This window comes from Paroedura picta, chromosome 2 (genome assembly GCF_049243985.1).
Source record: "Paroedura picta isolate Pp20150507F chromosome 2, Ppicta_v3.0, whole genome shotgun sequence".
Lineage (NCBI taxonomy): Eukaryota > Metazoa > Chordata > Lepidosauria > Squamata > Gekkonidae > Paroedura > Paroedura picta.
The window spans coordinates 97,769,859-97,796,416 of NC_135370.1; the positions used below are offsets into that span (position 1 = coordinate 97,769,859).

Here is a 26,558-nt window from a genome sequence, read left to right on the forward strand (position 1 = left end):
CCACTCTGCACCACAAGAGGCTCTTACAGGTGACTAACTACTGTAAAAAAAAAAAGTCAAGCTAGTAACACACACTATAGTTCTGTTTATGTAAGGATTACGTAAACACCCTCTTCAGCTTAACTGGGCAATGTCCTGCTTTGGCACAAAGGAGAGCAGGTACACCACTTCCATATACTCTGCTTGGAACTTTTGAGGATTGTGAATCTAATGTTAATGCCTAGGTGTGCAGACCTCAGAAGTTGGAAGCAGGGGAAATTTCCACATGGGAACATGCTCGTTTATCTTATGGCTGGACATACATTGCAGGCACATTAGGCCTTCCTCACAGCAGATTTCCCCACATGCTGCTTGCTCCAGTCCTCCAGTTAGAGTCCTCACAACTGAAAACTGACAACTGAATATCATTATAGAGTTACAGCAGGTTCGTTAAATGCTTTGTTTTTTTTAAAGAACATTTCTAGTCCTTTCATTGCAGACATAAAAAGGTATCTCTGGAAGGAAAGTGGCTGTATATGAACTTTTTAAAATGTGAAAAGTGGAATTCAGAAAACTGTTATAATGTTAAAACAATATGATGATACCAAATTACCAGTTAAAAAAACAAAAAACAAAACAGCACTTCAATGAACAGGAAGAAATGTCTGCCGCAAAAGTCAGGGGCAGAGGAAATGGTGCAAAAGTGGGTAGCACCAGGGAGATATGGAATTTCCCTTCTATGGCCCATTATGCACAGGCCAGAAGGCCCACACTGGCAACAGGAGTGCTTCGGTTAAAATCACTGATAACGCTCGCTGCCATGCCAGCGTGGGCACCTCCCAGGCCAGGGCTACGGAAAGCTCACGGTAAGCAACCGCGGGAACTTCCGTAGCTTGGGTAAGCCGGGGCTGCAGTGGGCCGGCACTGTGCGTAATTGACAACGTCAGGCTTGTTGGCCTGCCCAGCCCCAACCCTATGGTGTCCCTGTAGGGACACCGCACACTCCTGCAGGCTCCGTGGAGCCCCGGTGCTGGCAGGGGCAACCCCCTGCCCCCACCTGGGCTTGTAGAGGGGGCCTGGGCCCCCCACTCCCTCCCCAGGCCATCGAAACCTCCCCCCCGCTGCACCGGCTTACCTTCTGGCCCCGGTGGTCAGCGCGCATGCGTGTGCTACACCGGGGCAGCTCAGCATGCCCTGTCCCTGTGCATACACGGAGAACGACGGGGCATCCTGGACCACTGCAAGGGGACGGTGGTAGTGCGCAGTAGCTGCCACCGTGCATAAGAGGCCTATAGGAGCATCACCCTAGATTTGCTTTATTCTATGGGTTCACAACAAAGCAAGTTTAGGAAAGATCACAGTAAAGATGGGAGGTACTTGGAAGATGCATGAAGCACCACAATGCTATGGAGTAGAACTCCTGGTCCCTTCCAGTAGCATCCAAGCTGGGTATTTGATATACATCCTTAGCACATATGTAGTGAACTCTCTTTAGCTCATCATGTAATTAATTATTTTCTCACGGTTTTCTTGAGACCTCTTAGGTAAAACATGTGCAGTAACCTATGTTGTTGTACAGACTGCTGGGAGCCCTCCCTATTTTACCCTTGAAAAATGGAAGAACAGATGGCAGGGAAACCTAACTGGTAACATCAAATATAGTTTCAAGATGTGAGATGTGCCAATGTAATATATTTTTAGTGTCACATTTGACAGTTAAACAATTTAGACTATCCAATGTGATGCTAACATATATCACATTAAAAATTATCAATTCATGCTACAAATTTAGTAAATCTTTGCATCGTTTTTTTCAGAAATTAATGAACTATGGAAAAAATAACCCTGATGCCCATGCTTGGTAGCCAGTAACAATCTTTTTCAGTGCACAAGGAGGCATTTGTAAATTGTGGAAAGGCACCATAGCATTTAATTTTTTTCTCTGACTTACTTCTCTAGTTACCACAAACACTAGGCAAAATGTATAAAAGTATACTAACTACCTGCTGAAATACCCAAAGACACAGATTCTTCTAGCATGGTTTATACTGGTATACAAACATCTTTGTGTTCAGGTAAGACTTCACAGTAAAGTAGTCTTAACATACTTGTTCATTCAGTATCAAAATTGAATGCATACTTATACATGAGTAGAAGGAAGGAAATGTATGAAAATGAAAGCTGAAACAAAAATTACACACTTTAATTCATATTGGAAATTCCCCTAATTAAAATGGACTTCAGGAAGAATGGAACAAAAGGCAGGGAAAATATTAGCATAACAAACAATAGGACAGAGGAACACCTCTCACTGCTAATAAAGATCAAAGAAAATCATCAATTCGTAAGCTTGTACCAACAGTGGATAACCATATTGTCTGGCACTCTAATGAATGTTGATTATGTGAAATCATCATCATCATCATCATCATTATTACTATTATTAATTGAATTTATATCCCACCACGTTCCAAAGACTCGCAATGGCTTACAAACTTAAAAACCCCAGAGCTACGAGTCTGGAATGTTTAACTGTCGATTCATAATTTGAGGGTAAAGGAAATTAATTTATAACCAAGAAAGTATTATGAATAAAACAAATTCATATGATGGTTGAATTTGTCGGATCACTGCAGATTACAGACAATCCAAATAAGGCCTCTCCTAGCAAACACAGATTGTGGGCTGTACCATTTTTTCCTTCTTATCACTATCTCCAAGGTTCTTTTTCAAGTTCACAATCTAGGATTGAAGATTACTTTCTAAACCATGGGTACTTCATTCTGCCAGTATAGCACTGTGGGTAAAATAATGAGAAGCGCATGTGATATTACTAAATGGTAAAACGTAATTTAAGAGAACCACAAGCTCCATGTTTTCCCTGCAACCATAATAGCATACGTGCCAGATTGTGGGTATAAGAATAAGCAGGACTACTCAGAAGTTATTCCCATGCTATTCAGTGAGAGTTATTTCTAGGAACATGCCCTTAGAATTGCAGCTTAGCATCTAAAGTAGTGATCCCCAACCTGTGGGCCGTGGACCACATGTGGTCCTTGGACTAATTGGAGGTGGACCCCGAAGGACACCTTCTCTCCCCCCCCCCGGCCCTTTACTTCTTCCCCCCGGCCCTTTACAACACACTTCGGGTGTCATTGTCTCCCATCACTCCCAGATGGGACTATCTCGTTGCAGAGAAACCAGCTCAGGGTTCCCATTGATTTGTCATTGTCATGAGTTAGAATTTCCATGAAAATAAAATGTTCCTTATGTTCATTGTTGTGGCGTGTCTGTATCTTATTTTGAAGGGATGTTTAAACATCACCATAGCGATCAGAGAGCATTAGGGCAGTGGTTGAGATTAGAGGAGTAAACTACCCCCCCTCCACCGGGCCTCAGTAAAAGATGTTGAGTGGTCCCCGGTGATTGGTCCATGGCGTTGAGTGGTCCCTGGTGATAAAAAGGTTGGGGACCACTGATCTAAAGCAAACCAAGGTATCTTATAGTGTCCATTTATGGACACATTACCGCATACTCTATTATTACATCAGTCAATTGTGAACTATACCTTATAGGAGCTGTAGTGTTTTCCAACTTCCACCATGACTTTGGGGGATTTAAGTATCGACACCATAACTCCCAATCAAATCCCTGTGCCGACAAAGGGTACTCTTCTATTTCAAAATTGTCATATTTGATGTTATCAAATGAAGGGGATATTACTCTTTTTCTGTTTTCCTTGATCCTGGTGAGAACTGGCTCAGCCCTAAACAAAGATAAGATAAAGAAATTGTTACACATCAACTTCTCTCCCTCTCTTTCTGTATATACATCTTTGTAAGGTGATAATGTAGGGATCAGTAAAAAGTCAGAAACTTTTTAATGGGTCCTACACAGTACAATTTAAAATCCTCCATGGTTTGTTGCCACTCTCTTGCCTTTCTATCAGAAGAAGTAAGGGTTTTTCTTATCTGTGATGATTACCACTCTTTAACAAGGGAGCTATCAAGCTACTGACATCAAGATCAGATTTAATAATAGAAGTGTCCTATGGAGAAAGGCTTCATCCCTGCCAAAAACACAAACAGACATCAGAAAACAAAGCAAAAACTTAATGTAGGATATCTGAATGATTTGCCAGATGAGATGGCCAAATAACTGGATGAAGTTGGTAGGTATTAACATAGCCAACGAAATTCTTGCCATATTAACAATTTGGAGCTTGTATTAACAAAGGATTAATTAAAATCTGTGGCAAAGCTCCCGCGGCAAAAGCATAATAGTTACTGTCTTATAAATTCCTCCTCTGGCAATCATTTTTATGCCAAGACACTATAATTGAAAGAGAATAGGTAATTCAATTAAAAATCCATTAAATATTTTATCTGGAAGAATGGGGGGTTCTGGTATGTATAGTGCTTGATCTTTAAAGAGAGAGAGAGATAGGTTCAAGCCTTTCCAGAAGTTATGCTCCCTGGATCTACTGTCCTATGCCTTCAACCTCTGACATGGAGCTTGAACGTAACAATCTTGCTTAGGTGCTCACTTATGTGGTTAAATATGAGAAAGAGAACCACTCATTCAGACAGCAGCAATTTCCGTGATCTTGGCAGCTGGTCTACTGTGACTTTGATCTTGGAAGCTTCAGCTTATTACATCCATGACCATCTGGATCTCACATTGGTTTCATTCATTTGAACACAAACTAGAAAATGCAGCTTTGCTTGGATTGACTAAAAATACATCGCATGAACAGACATTCAGAACTCAAGAAATTGCAATGCACTCTACATTTTCAATCAAATGTGGATTGAAAAGCTAAATGTGTCATTTAACACATTATATAGTTTCACTTTTGTAGTACAGATTGCATAGGGGGAGGGACTGTGGCATACAGAAGGTTCCAGGTACGATCCCTGGTAGTGAAAGACTAAAAGGGAACAAAAACCCAACCTGAACCCAAAGGTTGAACAAACTGAAAATTATAATAAAATAATACAAACAAAAATATCATTAGAAACATAAATCCACATTCACAGCAACCTATGAAATGCTGCACATACAATTCCCAAGAACAGCATCAATGATTACACATTTTAGTATCAATGACCAAATGCATTTCGATCCAGAGGGTATTCTTCAGTGGTCAAGTAAATAATACACACACATACCAAAAAAAAAAAAAAAAACCCTCTTGGTCCATCAAAGCTTGGGCTGCAAAGAAAAGGAGAGGAACAAACGTTTCCTCTTCTCCCTTTGACAATGCAGAGATTAAAATCTCCCTGTGCGGCTTGGAAGCGAGGGAAGAGGCATCATAATCTCACCTGACCTCAATCAGCTGTGAGTTAGTTTCTGACCAATAGATATCAGCAAACAGTGTTAGACAGCTGTCTGAGTTGTTCCGTGCAATTCAATCACAATTCAATCACTGCTTGGCTCAATCTTTGTGAGTGTCAAGGTAAGTTCATCTGCTGAGCAGGTTTGCTGAGAGGTTCTCTACAATGAACTGTTCAGTTGTCCTCTCTCAGATACTCAGAATTCTCATGGCTAACCAAGCAGATCCAGTTGCTGGCTCACTGCCTCCACAAACATCCTGGCCACTTCAGGAGCAATGTAAAACATCACTATAATAATTAAGGATGTGTTATCGCGTTATGCATTTTCCCTTGACGTCTGGAGTACATTTATTTGAATTACTGTTATCAGTCAAAAGAACTGAAGAGCAACCTACAAACTAGTCAATCTGGCTATATTTTCAAAAGTGAATGTTACATGAAGGCTCACTGAAATGCATATAATGCTGAGTCCATTGAATCCAATAAGCCTCCAGCAACTGACTTTCATGGTCCAAGGATTTAGTCTGTGACATCAAGCACTAGCCCTCACATTGAATTCACCAAACAAGTTTAACTCACATACATGGCACTACTGGCACACATTTCATGTGGGTATTTTAAATATTAGACTTCCTGTTGTATCCATTATCTACTTATTGGAAGTTACTGAAAAAGTCTTTAAAATATAATAACTGAAAATTATCTTAGTGCTACATCAAATTTTCACAAGCAATTTATTTTCTGGAAAAGATGGTATTTGTAGAGGGTGTATTAGTTCCCATTTTCCCTCTCGATCACATTGTTTGCAGCTGTTTGCAGCCCTGAGCAGCTTCTGCCTTGATACCAGGCAGTTTGACAAGTTCATGACATATAAACTTAGTTACCATCACAGTGAATGAATGTATGGCCTACATCTACATATGTACACCTGATGGTAGAAACAGGCAACACACATTCACAAGTAAAAGCAGGGACCAATACCTGGATAAAGATATGATTTGTATCACACATTGAATTGTAAATAATTAAGAGTACACTCCATATGGACTGTACATGTATTTACTCCAACTAGGGTAAGCATTGGCTACATGATAGCATAACAAAGAATGAGGGTGGGGAGTCTATTGCAGTTCTTCTGTCAGAAAACAAGGACTATGAAAATAGCTGTAGAATCTTTGGCAAAAGCCAGTTAATTTTTTAAGGGGGGGGGGCAACACTAGCATTCAAATATTTACTATCCTACTGAAAGCATTAACCAAAATTCCTTTGAACTAAACAGACTTCCATCATATGACACTTGAAAATGTACTACTGTCTAAATTTAATACCATCTTACAGATTTCTTCCTATCTTCTCTGCAGTAGTTCCTGAACTGTGGGAAACAATCTTTACCGAAAGCATAGATGCAAACGCAGCAAGAGACGTACCATCCCACGTTGAACTCTACATGAGCATCAAAGAGTGCAACTACAGGAGCCGTTGCTGCCCTCCAGCCACTAACGCGAGAACGAATCAGCCCCTCTTGCTTGTTGTGCCGAACCACCTTGATGAACCCAGGTTTCCGTGCTGTCACCTCATCCACGTATTCTTTTAGCTTTTCTTTGAGTTCCTCTGTACAAGGAATACAAATGAAGTTAAGAACAGCCATCAAACTTCTAAGGCACAGTCATCCCTGTAAGGGTATAAACAGCTGAGAACAACAGAGGGCTGTGCCTTTAGCACATAAACCATAAAAGAAGGGACCAGGAAATCTTTAAATGCTAGAAAGTTGGATATGTTCCTTGCAGTAAAGAAAAGCCAGCAATTTGGCTAGACACAGCAGCATTGGGGAATTCACTGCATGGTACTGAAGCTGATTGTTACTTTTGCTGTAGTAGCCTGAAGTAAAAAGTCAAAGGTGTCCATGAACAGGCAGCAAACAGGAGCCTGATCCCTAGCTGGATTCCAGACTAGTCAGAAAGTATTTCAGCTGTACTGCTTCAGCAGCAACAATGGAAGTTCAGCCATCGGTTTCAATAATCTGAGACTTCCTTCCACTGAAGCATGGAGACCCAGGTTCAAATTCCCTCTTTGCCAAGGAAGTCCTGCCTCAACAACTGTTTGGTGTTCTTTCAGAAAGTGAACAAGCATGTAGGTATTGCTGACCCAGAAAACATTACATTGTTGGATTTTCAAAAGGTTTTGACAAGGCACTACAATAAACACCTGCTTGCCGGGCCCATAGAGCTTCTGGGTGGAAAAGGGACAGCCCTGGCACAGCGTGCCCGCGGCGAGACTGTCCCGTGCCCACCCAGAAAGCTCTGGACCCAGCCTCCTGCTTGCCGGGCCCGTAGAGCTTCCGGGTGGCAAAGGGACAGCCCCGGCACAGCGCAGCTGCGCCGGGACTGTCCCTTGCCCACCCGGAAAGCTTCGAACCTGGCAAAGGAGGATGGACCACCTCCCCACAGAGCCCCTTCACCTCCCCTTCTACCCACCTGGCACCTCTCTTCACTTCTCCCCTTTCTCTCTCTCTCTCCCCCACCTTCTGTCTCTCTCTGTCTCCCCTGCACTCCGCAGCCGCTGCCCCCCAAACACCCACCCATCTCTACCTTGCCCTCATCCCCCCTGCCCCCCCTCACCACTTGCCCACCCTCAACCGCCCACGTAACCCTTCACCCCTCTCCTTACCCTGTGCCCTTTCACTGCACCTTTCTTTTCCCTATGTCTGTTCCTTCCTTCCTTCCTTCCTTCCTTCCTTCCTTCCTTCCTTCCTTCCTTCCTTCCTTCCTTCCTTCCTTCCTTCCTTCCTTCCTTCCTTCCTTCCTTCCTTCCTTCCTTCCTTCCTTGCGCCTGCTGTATAGTTTCTACAACGGGCTTAATTTCTAGTAGGAAAGGAGAGCAATGTGAGCTGCTCTGAGTCCCCTCTGGAGAGAAAAGTGGTGTATAAAGAAAGTGAATAAAATTAAGTTTATTGTGAACATATTCAGAACATTTGTTGAAAATTTTCTTGTAAACTAAGTAAGTAGAGTGGTGGCTCCCTGCAAACACTAGCTTGCAAACTGAGATCCAATATCTTCTTAACTTCTTTTATGAATTTCCTCTTCCAGAAGAACTATCAACAGCTAACAGCAATAAGGTCAACCACTTGCTCACTAGACCCATGCTCATCGTGGCTCCTAAAAACAACGGACATAAGAATTGGGGCCCCCTTCCAGGAAATAATAAAACTCTCTCTTTCCAGAGGGACTAAAAGAAGCAGTGGTGCTCCTGTTGCTCAAAAAACCATCCCTAGACTCGCGGTAGCCTAACAACTACCGCCCTGTCTCACATCTTGCATTCCTGGGGAAGTTGGTTGAAAGGGCTGCAGCAGACCAAATATCAGCATTCCTGAAGGAAACTTCAGCTCTTGACCCATTTCAGTCAGGTTTCTGGCCTGGCCATGGGGTGGAAACAGCGCTGGTCACCCTGACGGACAACCTCCATCACTAGCTAGACCGAGGTGGGTCAGGGTTGCTTATACTATTAGATCTGTCAGCAGTGTTTGACACTGTAGATCACGAGCTCCTATCTCACTGCCTTGCTAACGCCGGGATATGGGGGACAGCTCTCAAATGGCTAATCTCTTTCCTAACTAACTACAGTCATAAGCAAATGCTAACCATGGCTTTTGCTTACTGGTTTCCTCCTACTTAGGGTTTGTGAGTTCATTTCCAAATTGGTTAGCATTTCCATATAAATATAATGCTAGGTCATAATGAAAGTTAAAATGGGAAGGAAATGTTGTTAGGGTTGGACAATGAGGCTGGTATATAAGATCAGAAGGTTCCCCCCCAAACAGGCAAAATTAGGAGCAGTGGTGGACAAATGGTGGCTCTCCAGATGTCCACGGACTACAATTACTATGATAACCTGCCAGGACAATTGTAGTCCCTGGACATCTGGAAAGCCACCATTTGGCCATCCCTAACTGAGAATATACATTATCATATGAAGGGGGCAGGGTCCATAAAACCAGGATTTCCAGAGTTTTATCTAATTGCACCACTTAACGAGACATTAAATGCTGAGATGGGAGGAAGGAATGTAGGAGAAGCAAGCCTTCCAGGACAGGCTTCCAGTCCTTAGACCCTGATTTGCCCAGAATCAGCATTCCAAGTCAACAGAGCTGTAATTGTCAATGAAGCATTTCTAATGTTGCTGAACATTTATTTAGCTAATAGCATGATACACTGAGCTACAGACTTAAAGCAAGGTATTCTTTATCTGTCACAGTGACATCCAGACAACTGAATTCTCCCAGTTGCTCATCATTTAATGTACTCCATAACTAAATATTAAGTACATAATATCCACATAAATAGCTACATGAACCAATGACCTTTGCAAATGGCTATAAATGTTCAACAAAAGCTATCAGTTGAGATATGTAAATTTCATGTCTTTCTTTAAAGTGGAGCGTGAATCACAGGAAACTCCCAAGTCTTCACACAATGGGAGAGATATAGGCACAATTGTGAGTTGTCTTTCCATTTGGGGAAGAGACTTTCTTTCTCTGTACTGATGCCCCCCCCCTTCCAACAGCTGAACAATGGCCACAATATTGGGAAGAGTGGAACTAAGCTGAAATGAAGTGGTGCATTCCACAAATGTTTTCTCCCCTCTCAAAATATGCCATGCTTTCTTTCTTTCTTTTTTTTTTTTTTGGAAATTTGTGTAATGGCAGCATACTCCCTAACACACATTATAACAGCCCCCCTGGTATTTGACATCCAAGCAGCGGCATGCCGGTGTAAGTTGTTCACAGTCCCCAATAGTTCGGGGGGTTTTTTGTTTCAAAATTTCCCTTCTTTATCCTAGCAAAAGGGACATCATCACACAGCAAACTGTTTTTAGATCTACGACTTCGAGAAAAGATTTTCAAGCAACAGCATCCCTTTAAATTAGACTGCTTTGCACTTTGTGATCCATTAATTAGTTAAATATGTCGACATAACAATACAATTATTAGCAGGTGGAATGGCTATTTTGCAATAACAGTTCTAATTCTGGGAGGTCTCCAGATACCACCTGAAGAATGGCAGATCTAAATGACCTACTGTGAAAAAGGAACATTTTGGGGGGTCTTTACAGAAATACATTGTCTTAACTTAGATCCCTCTGCATGCCAACATTTTTTGACACAAAACATTTGATACATCTTTAATTTTCACCTGGAATTAAAGTTCACTGTGTAAGACAATACTGCATGTGAAATGCTCATGCATGTGAAAAATACTTGCCATTTTTAAAAATCCTTTTGCATCCAGCACAAATTACTCATGCTCCCATAGCCTTGCCTGATGTCATAATTCTAGAGATTTTCTAACATCTCTCTTCATAATCACTTTTCCAGCTCCTACCACCTTCATCTGATCTGGTCTCCTGTGATCTTAAATGATTCTTGACAGCTTCTGTAGAAAGCCATCAGCTTTAAATCCAAGTTCTCAAAATCAGAAGCCTTGATCCAATCAGGATTAAAGGCACAAGAATGCAAGTGTCCACAAAGCTAGATTTGTCCACAAAGCCACAATTCTCACAGATCCCAAAAGGTGCTGTTGTTTTGTGACTCAGACCATAGCTGCTACTTGCATCCTTTGCTGTATCCTAGTCAGCCTTGACTTCAGAATGCCTTTCTTGGTTGCCAGCTACAGAAGCTTGCTGCAAAGCCTCTTGATACTAACACCCAAAAACTTCCTTCCTGGGAAAACAGGAAAGAAATGACTTGATTCCAAAGTTAGTCTCAAGCTAGGTTCTAATGAAAGAGAAAAATGATCCAGGGATACAGACAACCCATTGATGAGTCAGTATGTGATCCATGGACCCAAATACTTGGTTCAAGTATATGGACAACTACAATTTCACAATGAAAGGAGAGTGAGGATCTGAGAAAGATATTTCCCCCTAGGGATCTGTGCTATTGTCATGCAAAACAAAGGTACATACACATTACTCTTCTATGATGTTCAAAAGGATATCGGGCAACCAGCAATCCAATAAGTATGAGACCAAAAAGCACATACCGGTTTTATAAACCAAAAAGAGGTCATCTCCAGGCTAGACTTGCTCTATGCAGGGCTGCCCTTCAGACTGCTCTGGAAGCTCCAACTGGTCCAAAATTCAATTGCTTGGTTCCTTACTGGGATCCACTAGAGCAGTGATTCTCAACCTAGGGGTCAGGACCCCTTTGGGGGTCTAATGACCGTTTCACAGGGGTTGTGGCAGGGCAAACAGCTTGGCTGGGGGGCACCATCCACACAACAGCCTTGCGGGGTAGATTGAGATAGAGCGTTCGTCTGTCTGGAGCAGCGGAAAAGAGCAAGGTCGGCATGGTGGGACAAGAGGCAGAACTGAACTGAGAAACCCCAGAAAAGAAAAAAAAAACCAATTTATATACAATCATGAACAATGGATCTTCATGCCATTGATCAGTTTCAGCTTAATTTCTGTGATAATTTTATGGTTGGGGGTTACCACAACATGAGGAACTGTATTAAAGGGTTGCGACATTAGGAAGGTTGAGAACCACTGCACTAGAGAGACACCCGTATGCTCCCAGCTGTACTGGCTCCAAATTGGAGACTGGATCAGGTTCAATGTTCTGATTCTTATTCTCAAAGCCTCAAATAGTCTGGGACCCATGTATCTATGGGACCACCTCTTCCACTATGCCCCCCCCATCCAAGAGAGTTAAGAGGCAGCAACCAAGAACTTGGTCAGGGTTCCTGGCCCTGGAGAGCTAAAACTTGCCTTAACCAGGGCCAGGGCTTTTTCAGCCCTGCCCCACCCTGGGTGGAATGCCCTCCTGAGTGGGATTAGGGCCCTCTGGAATTTTAAACATTCCAGAGGGCCTGCAAGATAGAGCTGTTCCACCAGAACTATGGTTGATGCCAGTAATAGCATCAACAGATGCTGGCCTCCCAGCCTGAGAAACCATCTGCCGGAAAAAAAATCCTCCAAGGTATGATTAACCCCTCAGTAAGGGTCTAAGGCTGCTTTTAATGCATTAAAATGCTTTAATTATCAGATTGTATGACGGTTTTAAAGCTTGATGTTATCTGCCATGAACCCATAGGAAAGGGCAGGATACAAAAATCATCATCATCATCATCTCTTTTGCAAAATAGTATGACTTTTTTCCTGTTGCTAGTGGATCAGATGGAATTATCTTTTCATTGTGTATCTGTTTATGTAGCTTTGCAAACAGATCGTCCACTTAGAGGAACATTAAAGCATTAAGCTACGCGTACAGCATGCCTTCACTGGGTCAAATGCATAATGGGAAAGCATTACTGGGAAATGCAGCACACAACCTCAAGGACTTCCAGATCAATACTTTAAGTACGATCGTTATTTGTTCAGCCTCCATCCAAAGACTGTTTTGTTTGCTCCATTTTATTACTTGGCTCTACAAGTTTCTTTTCTACTATTTTGTGTTAAACGCTTAAGCCAAACTTTTGCTACTATCAGGCCTTCTGAGAGGAAACCTGAGGTTCTGGAGATAGGTGATTTCAGTGAGAGAAGGGGCAGTGGAAGGCATGCACATTGTTGAGGGGGTGTTTCCAAATTCTGAATTTCTCCCTAGAGTTTCAAATTCTCCATGATTCTAAAGTGAAAGCAGTAGGGATAGGGATTATCCCATTGTTCACACTTTTATTTAAACTTTCATGAGAGAGATCTGTGTCTACTCTGAAGCAGCTTTCAGTTTCCAAGTTATATGTTGCCAAAGTGTATGTATACATTGATAAAACACAACCACTTATGAATCTGTTTTTGACTTTATTGTCTGTCAAAAAACAAACAAGAACAAAAAGCCCATTGATGTAACGGTATGAACAGCTGAATCCAAATTCAGAGGGCCAGCTTGGTGTAATGGTTAAGAGCACCAACTTCTAACCTGGCAAGCCAGGTTTGATTCCTTGCTCCTCCCCCACATGCAGCCAGCCGGGTTACCTTGGGCTCCCCACAGCTCTGATAAAGCTGTTCTGACCGAGCAGTAATATCAGGGCTCTCTCAGCCTCACCTACCTCACAGGGTGCCTATTGTGGGGAGAGGAAAGGGAAGGCGATTATAAGCTGCACTTGTGTGTGTTGGTGACATAGAGAGATGAAAAATGGATGAGCAACAGGACAAAGCTGTAGCAAAGCCAATTCCAAGATTATTTCTAGAGATTTGCCAAATTAAACTGGAATCACAGTAATTTGGAATTAAATGGGAAACATCCTGCTTAAAGAACAGAATGAGGAAACTCTGCTCATTTCTGTGTTCAGATTTGAAGTGTAAAAGACACTATATTTTAAACTCATTGCCATCATTTTCTATTTTTAAATTAATTAGGTTGTACTTTGGGCAGGCAGAGTGTGTAATATAGATAACTCAGTTTATAGCAGCCATTAATAACAAGAACCTGTAACTTGGCTTAAGACACATTTTGAGGAACTTCGATTTCTAAATAAGTAACCTCAAATAACGAAAGTTTGTTTATTTAAGAAAAATGAAATCATCTACAATGAAGGCATAGTATTGACCTCAATAGGATTGAGGTCAAAGCATAGAGCAAGAAATATAGGGGTTCACTCCCCCTCTCCTGGGAATCTGAATCAGGCACAGTTCAAAGGAGTCAAAATATAGAAATAACCCTTTGGCCATTCAGAAATTATTCTGGGAATTATGGAATACTAACAACAGGAAGGTGAAATAATGTGGAGGAAGGATAGGGAAGCAGCTTGGTGTAGTGGTTAGGAATGCAGACTTCTAATCTGGCGAGCCGGATTTGATTTCGCGCTCCCCACATGCAACCAGCTGGGTGACCTTGGACTTGCCATAGCACCGATAAAGCTGTTCTGACTGAGCAGTGATATCAGGGCTCTCTCAGCCTCACCCACCTCACAGGGTGTCTGTTGTGGGGAGAGGAACGGGAAGATGACTGCAAGCCTCTTTGAGACTCCTTCGGGTAGAGAAAAGCGGCATATAAGAACTAATTCTTCTTCATAAAACATAGTGGCAGGAAACAACCTTGGGGAGTCAAACCAGAACATATGTTTTACATCAGGGCAAGACAGGTCAAAATGCGCCCTTAATAAGCAATAAAAGCAGATTGAAACAGAATAAAACCATGGCAGAAAACCTGGGGAAATACACATTTTCTCCTGGGGCATAATCACACACAGTCTAAGGTTGCCTCTCTTGCTTACCTTTCTTAAATCACCCTAGGAAAAAACAGGGTACCTAAAATACATCTGTCTTGAAATAGAGCCCCACCACCACTTCACACAGATTCCCGTGAATAGGGTCCTGAGCAAAACTGTTTTATTTTCATTCACATGTAAATTCTTCACTAACAAAAGCTCATAGTTATTCTACAGCACTGGGATCCCAGAGATCATCAAATGTCTCTTCTTTCCATTCATGGAATCTAGCTTTAATTTGATTTCTATGTACGTAGCAGAACGAAAACAATGAATTCAGTCGGCTTTGTAAACAAGGCAAAGAGTTTCAGGAGGGATTTAAAAGTTGTAAAATGGCAAACAAAAGTATAAAAGGGGATACGTGACTTGGCATGTCAGTGGATGGATCATTTCTCTAAAGATACTGAGTTCTAACTTGTGATTTCTTTGCCTAGATTTGATCATATTTTTTGGTGCTTAGAGAGCAAAAAATAAATCAGATTTGACCTAAGGCTCTACTTTGTTCAGAATCTAAAAGTTTAATTTTGACATAAATGAGATTCAAGAAGAGAGCTGGAGCTGAGTTTTGGTAGATATCAAAGTCACCTTCTGGTTTGGTGTACTTTTCTAACCCTCAGTTGAATGAATTGCTTGTCAGAAATATATCATCCCAATATTTCTGATATATGGGCCAGGCTGCTAGAACCTTAAAGCAGCAAAGCGTTTCTTGTAGAATATAAGGAATCTCAAGTGTAAAATTTGTCAGACAATTCATACAGCCTGGGTCTTTCTCCAGCTGCAACAGAAGATGGCGTTTAATGTAATTGCCTTTGAAGGTCTCAAAGCACAGTACTGAACTATAGTGGTGGAGATGTAGATTATATAATCTACTAACAAAAAAGTCCGTTGTAATTAAAATTTTGGGTGCCACCCCCACACCTGGCAGGCTTAATGAGGCCTGGAGAGGCTGTGGTGAGGCCTTTCAGGGTGGAGGGGATTTCTGGCAGGGACTACCTTTCTCCCTCCCCTACCCCAGGCAGGCCCAGCAAGGTCTGGGTTGGCCTAGTTTACCGCTTCTTCCACATGAAAGAAATTTGAGGGGGATATAGCTGGGGGTGGGACATCCTACATGACTAGCTGTTCGTTGGACAGACAGCGAATCATGGATGGAACATTCAGCCTACCTGAATGGCAGTTTGGAGTCCCAACTCCTCCTACCACCCGTTTTATTTATATATTCAGACTAGTACTTAAGCCCGCTGTACCCTAAATATAGCGGGCGCTAGGGACCCTCCTTGGGGCGCCCCCCTCCCGGCCGCGAAGCCCTCTCCACAGCCCCGGGCGGCTGCGGGGGTTTGGGGCCGGCAAAGGGACAGCCCCAGCCGGCTGCGGGGCTGACAAAGGGACAGGCCCACCGCATCTGTGATGTGGCAGGACGGCCCCTTTGTTGGGGGCAAAGCCTCACCCCCTGCCGCCTCTACCAGGCTGCCGTAACAGGGCATTGTGCCGGGCAACCTGGTAATGGCTCAGAAGAAAAAATGAAATCACGAGGTACAATGATATAGTAGTCTTCTCTATGTTTATAAGTGAAAAGGTTATAACATAAAGTCTAAATGGTCAAACATATGATCAAACATAAAGAGTCAACCAAAATGGGATCCTAGGTTAAGTGACCCGCTTTCTGTTTTATCTTCGTCAGTGGTTGCTCTTCCAATATACTGTCATAGTAGTAGTCGTAGTATCACAATGGCAAAATACTCATAATCGTCTGGGGATTTCATAAAGTGCCCCTCATTGTGCCTCGAGATTTCCTTTTTTCTTCTGAGTCTATACTGAGGACTCCTCGGTTCTATACTAGCCTGGTATGGCGGCAGTGGGAGGAATGCAGCTGACATTGGGGGGTAGGCCGGTCGGGAGGCCCTCCGCTTGTCAGGCCGGGGGGAAGAGCCCAATGGGCACCCTTCTCCATCCCGGCCTGGGCCCACCCCAAGGGCCCTTAGTGCTTTATTTATACCGCTCCCGCAGAGCAGTTAAATATAAGAGGTTCTAAATTTTTGTGGGAAGTGGTCCAAGTGTTAAATCTCCCCACCACAACAAAGTATGTTTATAATGTAACGTACCCCATGAATTTTTTAAAAATTGAGACCGCACTTCGTAATCATGGTGTTTTCCAGACTGCTTTAACGTTCCATTTTCATTCCCCAATGTTACCACTTTCCCCCCTTTCCATCTATTTTTCCCCCTTGTGGTGGGCTGGGGCGAGCTCCATCATCCTTTTACTTGATTACAAGCAGTTCAGTGGGAGTTACTCCTAGATATTAGTCAATTTCTCTAACAAGGTCTCCCTTGGATGCCTGGGTTACCCTTTCAGGAGCCAGTCTAGGCATATGCTGAGAGTTCTCTCAACCTCATTGGGTAAGTTGTAAAACTCTGAGTGCAAGCCCCGTGATTACTGATGCGGTTGCAGGTAAACTATTATCCAAGCAGGCAAATGAGAGTCAGGAGACATGTGGGATATGCTGGAAGCGAACTTTCACAATCTCTCACCTTGCATAAGCATTTAAGGAAGTTCTTTGCTAAAACACTTAGAATCCAAATGCCTCCTCCTTTGCTGACTTCCTGGTGAATTAGAAGTTGATAACTTTATTTTAATTGCAGCATGATTTCTCCCTCTTCAAGAGTTGGACAAAATTCTGGTGGAAAGCAAGTGTGCAATTTTTGATGACAAAGGGAAGGGGAACCTGTTCCAAGGTGACTGGGGAATCTATTATCTTCTTGAGGCTGCTGCAGTGCTTTAGCACATGTGCAAAACAAAATCTGGGAAAAACAGTCCTCAAAAGTAAACCTGAAGGGACAGAAGACTGGTGGGGAAAGACTGAATAAAAATATCAACTGGAACTGAATGCACCAATAGCAAAATGATTAGAAGTGCCAGACATGAAAAGTGGCTACAGTCTGGCAAATGCCCATTACTCACTAATCTCAGGATGAACAAATCTTTACATCATCTTTAATGTAAATTTGTTTAAATCTTACTATCAATGCTAAAAAAAACCCTGTTCCAATTATTACACAATACCTCATGCTATTAAGATCCTGCTTACAATCATAAGAAAACACATAACAACAACCATTGAAAGAAAATTCCCCGATGTTCAAGCTGGTTTTGATGGAGGCTTGGCACTCCTGACCACATAGCAAATTCCGGATAGCCAATATGACTCTAAATGCAATCCCCCTTGCTGGTTGCTGGGGGAGCTGGAGGAGGGGAAGATCTCTAGCCACCCAGCCTCAACCAAAGGCCTGGCAGAAGATCTTTACCTTGGAGGCCTTGTGGCAAGGTCACTATCAGGAGATGGCATGGTTGAACATGACATGGCACATAGTATGACCGATTGGTGTTGCTTGTTCAGACTCCTGTTGCCGAACAAGAAAAGTACGGTAGCAGTGGGACAGAAAAAAAACAGAAGAGAATTGTATACTCTATTTCCTCCTCCAAGAACTATACCCACACAAACATTGAAAGACCAGGATCTTGCAGAAGCCTCTTGGGAAATTTTTCTTTTCACTACGAAAGAATGGACTGTAACCCAAAGACTTATTCCTTTTTGACCACCTGACATCATTAAGAAAACAGGACTGACAGACAATTATGCTCATGCTGGCTTAGTCAGCCAAAGTATTACAATTGCATCCCTACAGTCTAGGGCCTCAGCTGCCCCAGAACATAGGGGGGGAAAGCAGCTAAAGTCACCTCTCCACTCACTTTTAGATTCAGACAACAGATGCCAGAAGGTCAGAGGAAATGACCAGAGGAAATGACCAGATTTGAGGAAATAAACTGATGAAATCTATTAAAAATAAAGTGAGGTATCCTTTTGCAAGACAGTTAATTTTAAAAACAAACACCTTGATTAGTTGAAATCATTTCAAATTCCACCATGAATACCATGGTCAGTATTTGTGTCAACAAAGGCCAATATTACAGAAAATGTAACCTGATTTCTAGGGCAGTGTCTATCACCTCAACAAGAACAAGTGATCTTTCAATCATTGTTTTTGAGTAAATAAGGTATCAACATAATCTTAGGACACAATTAACTCTGTCTCAAACAAATACCAGCTACAGAAATAAGTTTATTGATCCTGAAGTTGACAAATAAGATAACACCATTTTACTCTGTGATCACAGAAACATCCCTCCCCCAAGATTGAAAATTACATAATTTCTTGAATTTAGCTGTATGCTTCAGCCTCCCTTTGTGTCTCTGAAACCAGATCTACTGGTTTCCAACTTCTGACAGAGCCACCATTTTTTTATTTTATATAATGTATACCTTTCTATTCCAATATAATTTCTCCTCTCAGATATCCAAGCCTTCACCTTGCATTATCTTTCATTCTTCACTTCTCCCATCTAACCTTCCTCCTCTCGGGTTCTTCAGAAACATGTACGCATCCATACAATTGTCTCATGGGATTGCCAAGATTGAGGCATATTAGGCATCTTAATTATCAAAGATTTTAGCAATTGTTGAGCCAAGTCTTATCAAAATAGATATATGAATTATTTTATTTGGACTTGCCAAATGTTTTGACTGTGATTGGCCTTCTACATTTCCTTTGTGTATTGTTCTCTGTCTATAAATTTGTAATTAATAAAAGTTAACCCTATTTAGATGGTCTCATTTTTTAATGGAAAATTACCACACCAATCTGAAATCTGTGTACATAAAAATTCAGGACCCAAAAGCTGTGGGTTCAAGTATATTGGCATATATTTACTTCCCACTGCTTCCAGGGTAACAAAACTCAACAGGGATCCACCACTGGGAATAGAATAAAGAAGGCTATCATTTTCAGTGGACAGGGGAATCACACTGGAGGGACCCATGGACACCTTTGCCCATGGACCCATGAAAATACTCAACGGTTGTGAAATAAAGAATAAAAATGCATTTATCAGGCATTGAAAATGCATATGCACTCTTCCTTAGTCACTAATAACATCACAGTTGGCAGAACTATTGCAGTATCACATTTATAAAGACACTGCTTCAGTTAGGCTCCAATTATGCTTCATCTTCAATGAATTTAATAGTTTAATGTATTGTCTTCCCCAGAGATCAAATTTAATCTCTTCATCGCTTTTAACAATCACATTTGTAAAGTATGAGTTGTCCACATTACAATTCTATATTTGTATTTTATTGATTTTTTAAAAGGATTGTATCAAGTTAATGGCAATGCTTGTTACAATAACTTTTTAAAAAGAGATCAAAGAATGAAATATTTTATATACAACAATCCCTGCTGCCCAAACCAGGGAAATGTTATTTGAGCCATTCAGATACAGTATACAGAGAGGACATACCTGCTGTCTTCAACAGGGAAGGACCTTTTAGAAGAAGAAGAAGAGTTGGTTCTTATTTGCTGCTTTGCTCTATCCAAAGGAGTCTCAAAGCGGCTTACAATCACTTTCCCTTTACTTTCCCCACAACAGACACACTGTGAGGTGGGTGAGGCTGAGAGAGCCCTGATATTACTGCTCGTTCAGAACAGCTCTATCAGTGCTGTGGGAAGCCCAAGGTCACCCAGCTGGCTGCACGTGAGGGAGCCTGGAATCAAACCCAGCTCACCAGATTAGAAGTCCACACTCCTAACCACTACACCAAGCTGGCTCTCTTTAATTCTTGAATCAGCAATAAAGTCTAAGTCATCTCACTGTGAAATTAAGCTCCTGGTTTAATGTCCTAGATTGCAGCTGTATCAAGCAACTGAGTACAACTCAGGTTCCAAACAATTGCTGCATCATGTTATGAGACCAATCAGGCCCAGCAATAGCACCATGATCTGAGTAGGAAGTCCTGCCTCTCCCTGTGTGGTCTGTGTTAGATGAAAGGAGGAGGGAGAAAATGTGGTGTCAAAAACAGTACTGAGGAGAATGTGCCATGATCTGATATCCATCACACTGCCATACTTGCATCTTATAACCTTATTCATGGAGGATCATTGTCCATGGGGTTGCGATGGGTTGGACATGACTTCACAACTAACAACAACAACAAAAACCTTATTCAATACTTGTAGGCCACTCAATGACATTTTTGGATTTTTTCTCTGACACCTCTTTGCATGCTTAAGTGATAATAAATGATCTCCTCTAATCTCTATGTCAGAGATAACACCAAATAAAAGCTTTGATACCTTATTCTGATGTGTACATTTGTACAGCATAATTGCATTAAATATTATCACAGACAGCAATAATGCAGGATGTTGTAAACTTACTCATGTTGTATTCATGTTGTACTCTGGCACAAACCAGTATTAGATACAGACATTATTAACATTATTAACATAACATTTACTATGTCCACAGATTTTGGCCTTGGTAGCCAATAATTCTTTGTAGTAGGGGGGTTCAGCTTTCTCACTTCTTGTTCCTCAGAGGCAAAATAATTGTCCCTGTGGTAATGGTTGCTCAGCAATGATTTTTTTAATGGAAAGTAAAGCAGGTTTGTGTGTGTGAATTTGCAGCAAACTTTCATTTCAAATATATAGACCTGTTGACTCTGTTCTCCATAGTGGCACCCCATCTTTGGAATGTCTTCCTGTTATGGGTTTGCCTCTGCTGATATTCATGAACTAGGTCAAAGCATTTGTCAAACTTTTGTGTCATAAGCTTCCTCAAGCAGTTCTTTGGCAAGGTAACATTTAATTCTTTTTTAACCAATGTTTCTTCCTTGTATAAGGGCACACTGCCTGCAACTGTTTTTTAAAAGAGGCATTCTCTGCTCCCTTTATTTAAAAGAAAATTGAAATCAATCGGCTTACACTGTGTTGTTGTTTCTTAAAATATTTTAAAGCTTCCAATTAATTGAGAGTTGGCAACCAACCCCCCCCCCCAAAGAAATACATTGCTGTTGCCAAATGCAAATGTTCTTCTGTGTTGCTTTTCTCTGTGTTGAGAGGAGCTCATTATCCTGCTGAGAGGCTCCTGGCTTCACACACTTGATGTTTACTCTTTGGCAGAATGTTTACACCAGTGATTTCCAACCAGGGATCTGTAAGGAGTCCCTGGCTTTTCCCCTCCTGCCTTAATTGATGCTTTCAAAACTTGAAAAACATTGCTCAGAAGTAGGCTTTCTCAACAGGGGTTTCAGGAAATGTTGGGGTTTCCTGATTGGGAGGAATAGAATTAATTTTTAGATTAAAAAAAAATTAAACATGTATTGGATGAGAAGACCATATATGGTCATATCAATCCACACACCCCCTCCCCAAATTATGTGCCTGGAGGGGGTGGGAAGGGATGGGGACCTGCCCAGAAACATCCTTGCTGGCTGAAGCAAAAGTAATGATTAAACTCCAGACGGTGAGATGAGTTGTTTTATTTACTTAATCTTAACTGCAGGGTGGGTGGGTGAAGGTTCAGAGGAGCAATGAAGCAACAGTTACCTTCTCTAGGCAACTTTTGGGACTTGGAGTTGGGACAAGGGTGTTGCACCCTCCTTCTCCATCCTACATTTCACTTTAGAGATGGGGGGGGGGCAAGGCAGCTGCCTTCTCAATGCCTGTTTCAGGTCTTAGAGGTGGTGGTGAGAGAGGCTGGATATTGAAGTTACCTTCTCCAGCCCTCTTCGTGCCTTAGAGGGGGGTGGGTCTAGGCTGTGGGGCTGTTTCAGCCATGAGAGAGGGTTTGTGTGTATGTTTGACTGGGAGGCTGGTGAGGGGAGTGTGTGTGAGGCCTGCTGGGCCCTTGGATGGCTCTGGGGTATGTGGGGGTGGGTTGGTGGGGATTTTGAAGGATGGATTTGAAATTGCATTGTGACCAACTGAGGTCCCCTTCTCCCCAAGTTCCATCCCCAAATTTCAGGAATTTTCCAGCCTGGATCCAGCTACCCACCCACCCCATACCCAGGTGGCTAATTTTCACCTGGCTTCTGGTGGACATTCATTCATTCATTCATTCATTCATTCATTCATTCATTCATTTGTACATATTTTTATACCACCCTCTCCGAAGGCTCAGAGCGGTGGAGGGAGAGAGTAGAGGGAAGAGTTGCCAAATCCATGTTGTGAAACTCCTTGTAGTGACAGGGGATCCCCAGGTTCCACCTTGAGGCTGGCAACCCTTACCTTGTGTGAGGCACAACACCATAGAGTCCAATCCACTTTCTCCAGGAGATGTGATGTCATCTGGAGATGAGCTGTAATTCCAGAGGCTGGCATCTATTACATCTGGATCCAGTGCAAGGATTGTGCACAGCCTGTATGAGGATTTCCGTCTTCTCAGGCTTCCCTTTGCCCTGGCAGCCATTTTTTACCCAGGGAAACTATATTATCAGATCTTACTAAGACTGCCAACCTCCTGGCACCACCTAGAGGTCTCTCAAAGACATCTCCAAATCACACAGACCATTTCCCCTGAGAAAAATTGCTGCTTTGCATGGTGGGCTTTATGAAAGGTGAGATGGATGCTTCCTTGTTTTGCTCAGGCAAGGTTTGCTATTTAGCATACTGCTCACACAAAAATGAAACTTCATGAACAGAAAAAATACCTACATTTTGAGCATGCTGACCTTTTGCTCTTCTTCAGGGAAAAGGTACCTGAAGTGGATTTGAAAGGCTGTGGATGAAAGTTGAGTGAGGGTTCAGACCTCTCTAGGCAGAGTAAGGCATCCTTCCTCTGACTCTTAAGCCCAGCTGCAGCTTCTTCCTTTTCACCTCCCTGCAGTGTAGTCTTACAAAAGCCAGTCCCACTCCTGGCTGGGAATATTCTGTACAGATAGGCTGCCAGCTAACCATAAGAACATGAGATAGGCCATGAGCACTAAGGTCCACCTCAGGCATCTTTTCCCTGAAGAAGAATAAAAAGCCAGTAAGCCAAAAGCGTAAGTATTGTTCTATTGATGAAGCAAAGGAAATCAGTTTGTACTTCACTGAGATTGCCAGACCCTACTTGGAGGTTGACATCTCTAGCTATGTGTGAAAGTCAAATGTAGGTGGGGGTGGGTCTAATAGATATTTCAGTTCTGGTGACATAGGAAAAGGCCTAGCAACCTCACTTCCTGTGAAATGGGAGTGGTCTTCTGATGTCACATCTGGTTGGAGTGGCTGTATGAAGTCACTTCCAGTGATGTATGACTTCCAGGGGTGTGGCCAGTTGACATCACTTACGAGGTTCCTCAAAATCTGGAGAATATTTCAGGAGGTCCTCCATGGTTAAAAGGTTGAAAAACACTGTTTTAGCTAGATACCTAAATATGTTAAATTCATATGGTCTGTACACTGTATTTTAGAATGGTGCCACTGTTTTTTGTGCATAGAGGACAGAAACATAGTCATGATTATAACAGACCCTATGTGTGATGTTCCCTTTAGCTTATAAATCAAAAACAGGGTACTCACTCAGGTTCCTGAATTTAGGCTCACACAGCAGAGACAGATGTGTTTAAAATATCCATTTATTAGTAAGAAGATACAGGGATGGAGCAGTGGGTTTCAGGACACCAGAGTTAATGCAGTCTACTAAGGAACTGGGACTGTACCACATGAGATTAAGCAAGCATACACAGAGATATCAGAGTGGGAAGATGGATCATTCCATTGTAATGTAACTATTCATCCATACAGCAGAACACCTTAATACAGAATAATATGCGTACGATGCATGTTATCTGTACACTGCACATCATATAAGCACCAAGCTCATACAGACATTCATCTGTCTATGTGACAGTTTACGCAGAGTTAGTTCTGCTGCTGTGATCAGGCTTCCCCATTCATGAAGAAGCGTATCTTTCTCACTTTAGCTCCATAATAAGTAAAGTAGCACCTGCTGGAGTTCTCCCTGACATGTGCTGATTAAAGGGCTTGTATTGGGGGAAAAGGTGGCTAGCTCCTCTGTCAAGAGGTTCTACCATGCACTTTTTCATACTATCATGGGCCAACAAATGATTAGCAAGGTCCCCAACATATTAAGAAAGATACAGAAAGACAGAAGATCAAAATTAAATAGGTCTGTAATAAAATATGAAATGACTGTATCCATAAACTAGTGAGGCCAAGTAAGGACCCTATCTGTGCATTCACATGGATTAACGGGACTCTACTGCATGACAGATTGCAGACTTCTGTCATTCATCTTCTATGGGAAATATCACTGCTGTACAGATTTCTGAGGAACAAGCAATAAAAACAAAAAAGTAAGCTTAAAAGTGTGACATGAAAAGCAAAAAAGAACTACAACCCCACGAAATACCTTATTAAAAATATATATGGGTCCTTGATGGAATTTCAGTGCTTTCCTTGATTTGAATGTTATATTTCTTTTAGAAGATTTTAAAGGAAAATATATGGTTTATAAAGAACTGCACTGCAAACCAACTCTAGTATGTGGAAGATCAATCAAGTCCTATAATTATTTTTTTTAGCAATTTTAGGCCTGCCCTCTGTGGCAAGAGTACAGATAATTCCCATCCAAAAGGAGAAAAAGCAACTGTATGAAAGGTAAGGCCAGGGCTATTTCTGAGGGATACATTAAACAAAGTTTTCATTTGTGATATCTGGAAACAACTAGTACTTGAAAGTTGCTTTAAAACATTCACATCTTCAGGGCAGGAAAATTGTGAATGCAATACCATATTGCATTCTTTCAAGGGAAAACAATAGCCAATTGAATCACTATTCTCCAAGCGGAACCATTTTTACCAATTTTCCGTGGAGTCATCTCTGAAGATATGGGTTCACTGTTTGGTAAGAGGTATGTGTCCTTGCTATTCTTTCATTACACAGTTTCTATTAAGGCACAATAGCTCAGATGGAAGCAATCTGAAGCATCATTGAACCTTTGGGAAACCTTAATTTATTTATTACTGTGCGATTCTTCCATTAAACAACAACTCTCTTTCTAGAAAACCATTTTCCCAAAGTGATTTTTCCTCCATACTCTTCTCTGAGATGTGGAACTTGGTAACACAAGTTATCATCCTGAGTTCAGTAAACCTCAGAGCTTCTGATTTGTCATAACTCTAAGGCCCGGGGAAGCTTGTCTATAGCAAGATGATAAAGTGTTTCATACTTCTGTTTCTCAAAACTGATGACATCTTAACGGCGTGTCATCTAAAAATATAAAAGCAGGAATGAAAGAAAAGAAATAAAATAACACAACAGGAATACAATACTGCATTCCACAATAAGCAAAGCATTTAGCCAGCTATGCTATACGGAGCTACAGAAGTCTGTGAGTTTTTCCAAAGAAAAACCAAGAGGTGGCACAATGAATTTCAAATTTTAGGGGTGTGCACAATCTGTCTTGTCTGCTTTGGATTTCTACTACCTCCTTGGGAAGAACTTCTTGTTCTCTGTCTACTGGATACTTTCAGGTCCAATAGGCCAAAAAAAAGTAAAACAGGCCTCAACCAGAGCCAGGGCCTTTTTAGTCCCGGCTCCAGCCTGGCAGAATGCTCTCCCTGCTGAGATCATGACCCTCTGGGACCTTCAACAGTTGTGGAGGTCCTGTAAGAAAGAGCTGTTCTGCCAGGCATGTGGTCAAGGCCAGGAAATTAGCACTGAGTAAATGCTAGCCTCCTTGCTCATAAAAAATCAATACATCCACAAAACAATCAACCCAACAATCAATCCAGAACTACACACAGTACTCCAGGTGTGGTCTGACCAATGCAATAAACAGTGGGACTATGACATCTTGTGATTTTGTTGTGTTGTCTCCGTTGATACAGCCCAAGACTGCATTTGACTTTTTTACTGCTGCATCACACTCTCTGCTCATATTGAGTTTACAATCCACAAGTACCCCAAGGTTATGTTTGTACACACTGCTACCCAGATGTATACCTCCCATCGACTATGTATGCTCCTCATTTTTGTGACTCTGATGTAGAAATCTACACTTCTTCTTATTGAATTGCATTTCATTCTCATTTGCTCACTTTTCCAGCATGTTTGGCTATGGGTTTCTTTGAATTCCCCCCCCCCCCCCTGCACTTTGGGAAACAAGTAGGATAAGTGGGGCACCTTGTTCAAGGACTTGTAA

The 26,558-nt window shown here is 42.0% G+C and overlaps 1 protein-coding gene across 2 annotated transcripts in view; it reads right to left on the bottom strand.

Annotated features, from left to right (window-relative positions):
* Nucleotides 1-26,558, bottom strand: part of GALNT18 (polypeptide N-acetylgalactosaminyltransferase 18) — a 425,513-nt gene that overhangs the window by 93,222 nt on the left and 305,733 nt on the right. For both annotated transcript variants that reach the window (XM_077321810.1, XM_077321812.1), the window contains 2 exons: nucleotides 6,743-6,926; nucleotides 3,548-3,745 (listed from right to left, as the gene is read on the bottom strand). In XM_077321810.1, coding sequence (XP_077177925.1) covers nucleotides 3,548-3,745; nucleotides 6,743-6,926 — 382 coding nt within the window. The remainder of the gene's footprint in view (nucleotides 1-3,547; nucleotides 3,746-6,742; nucleotides 6,927-26,558) is intronic.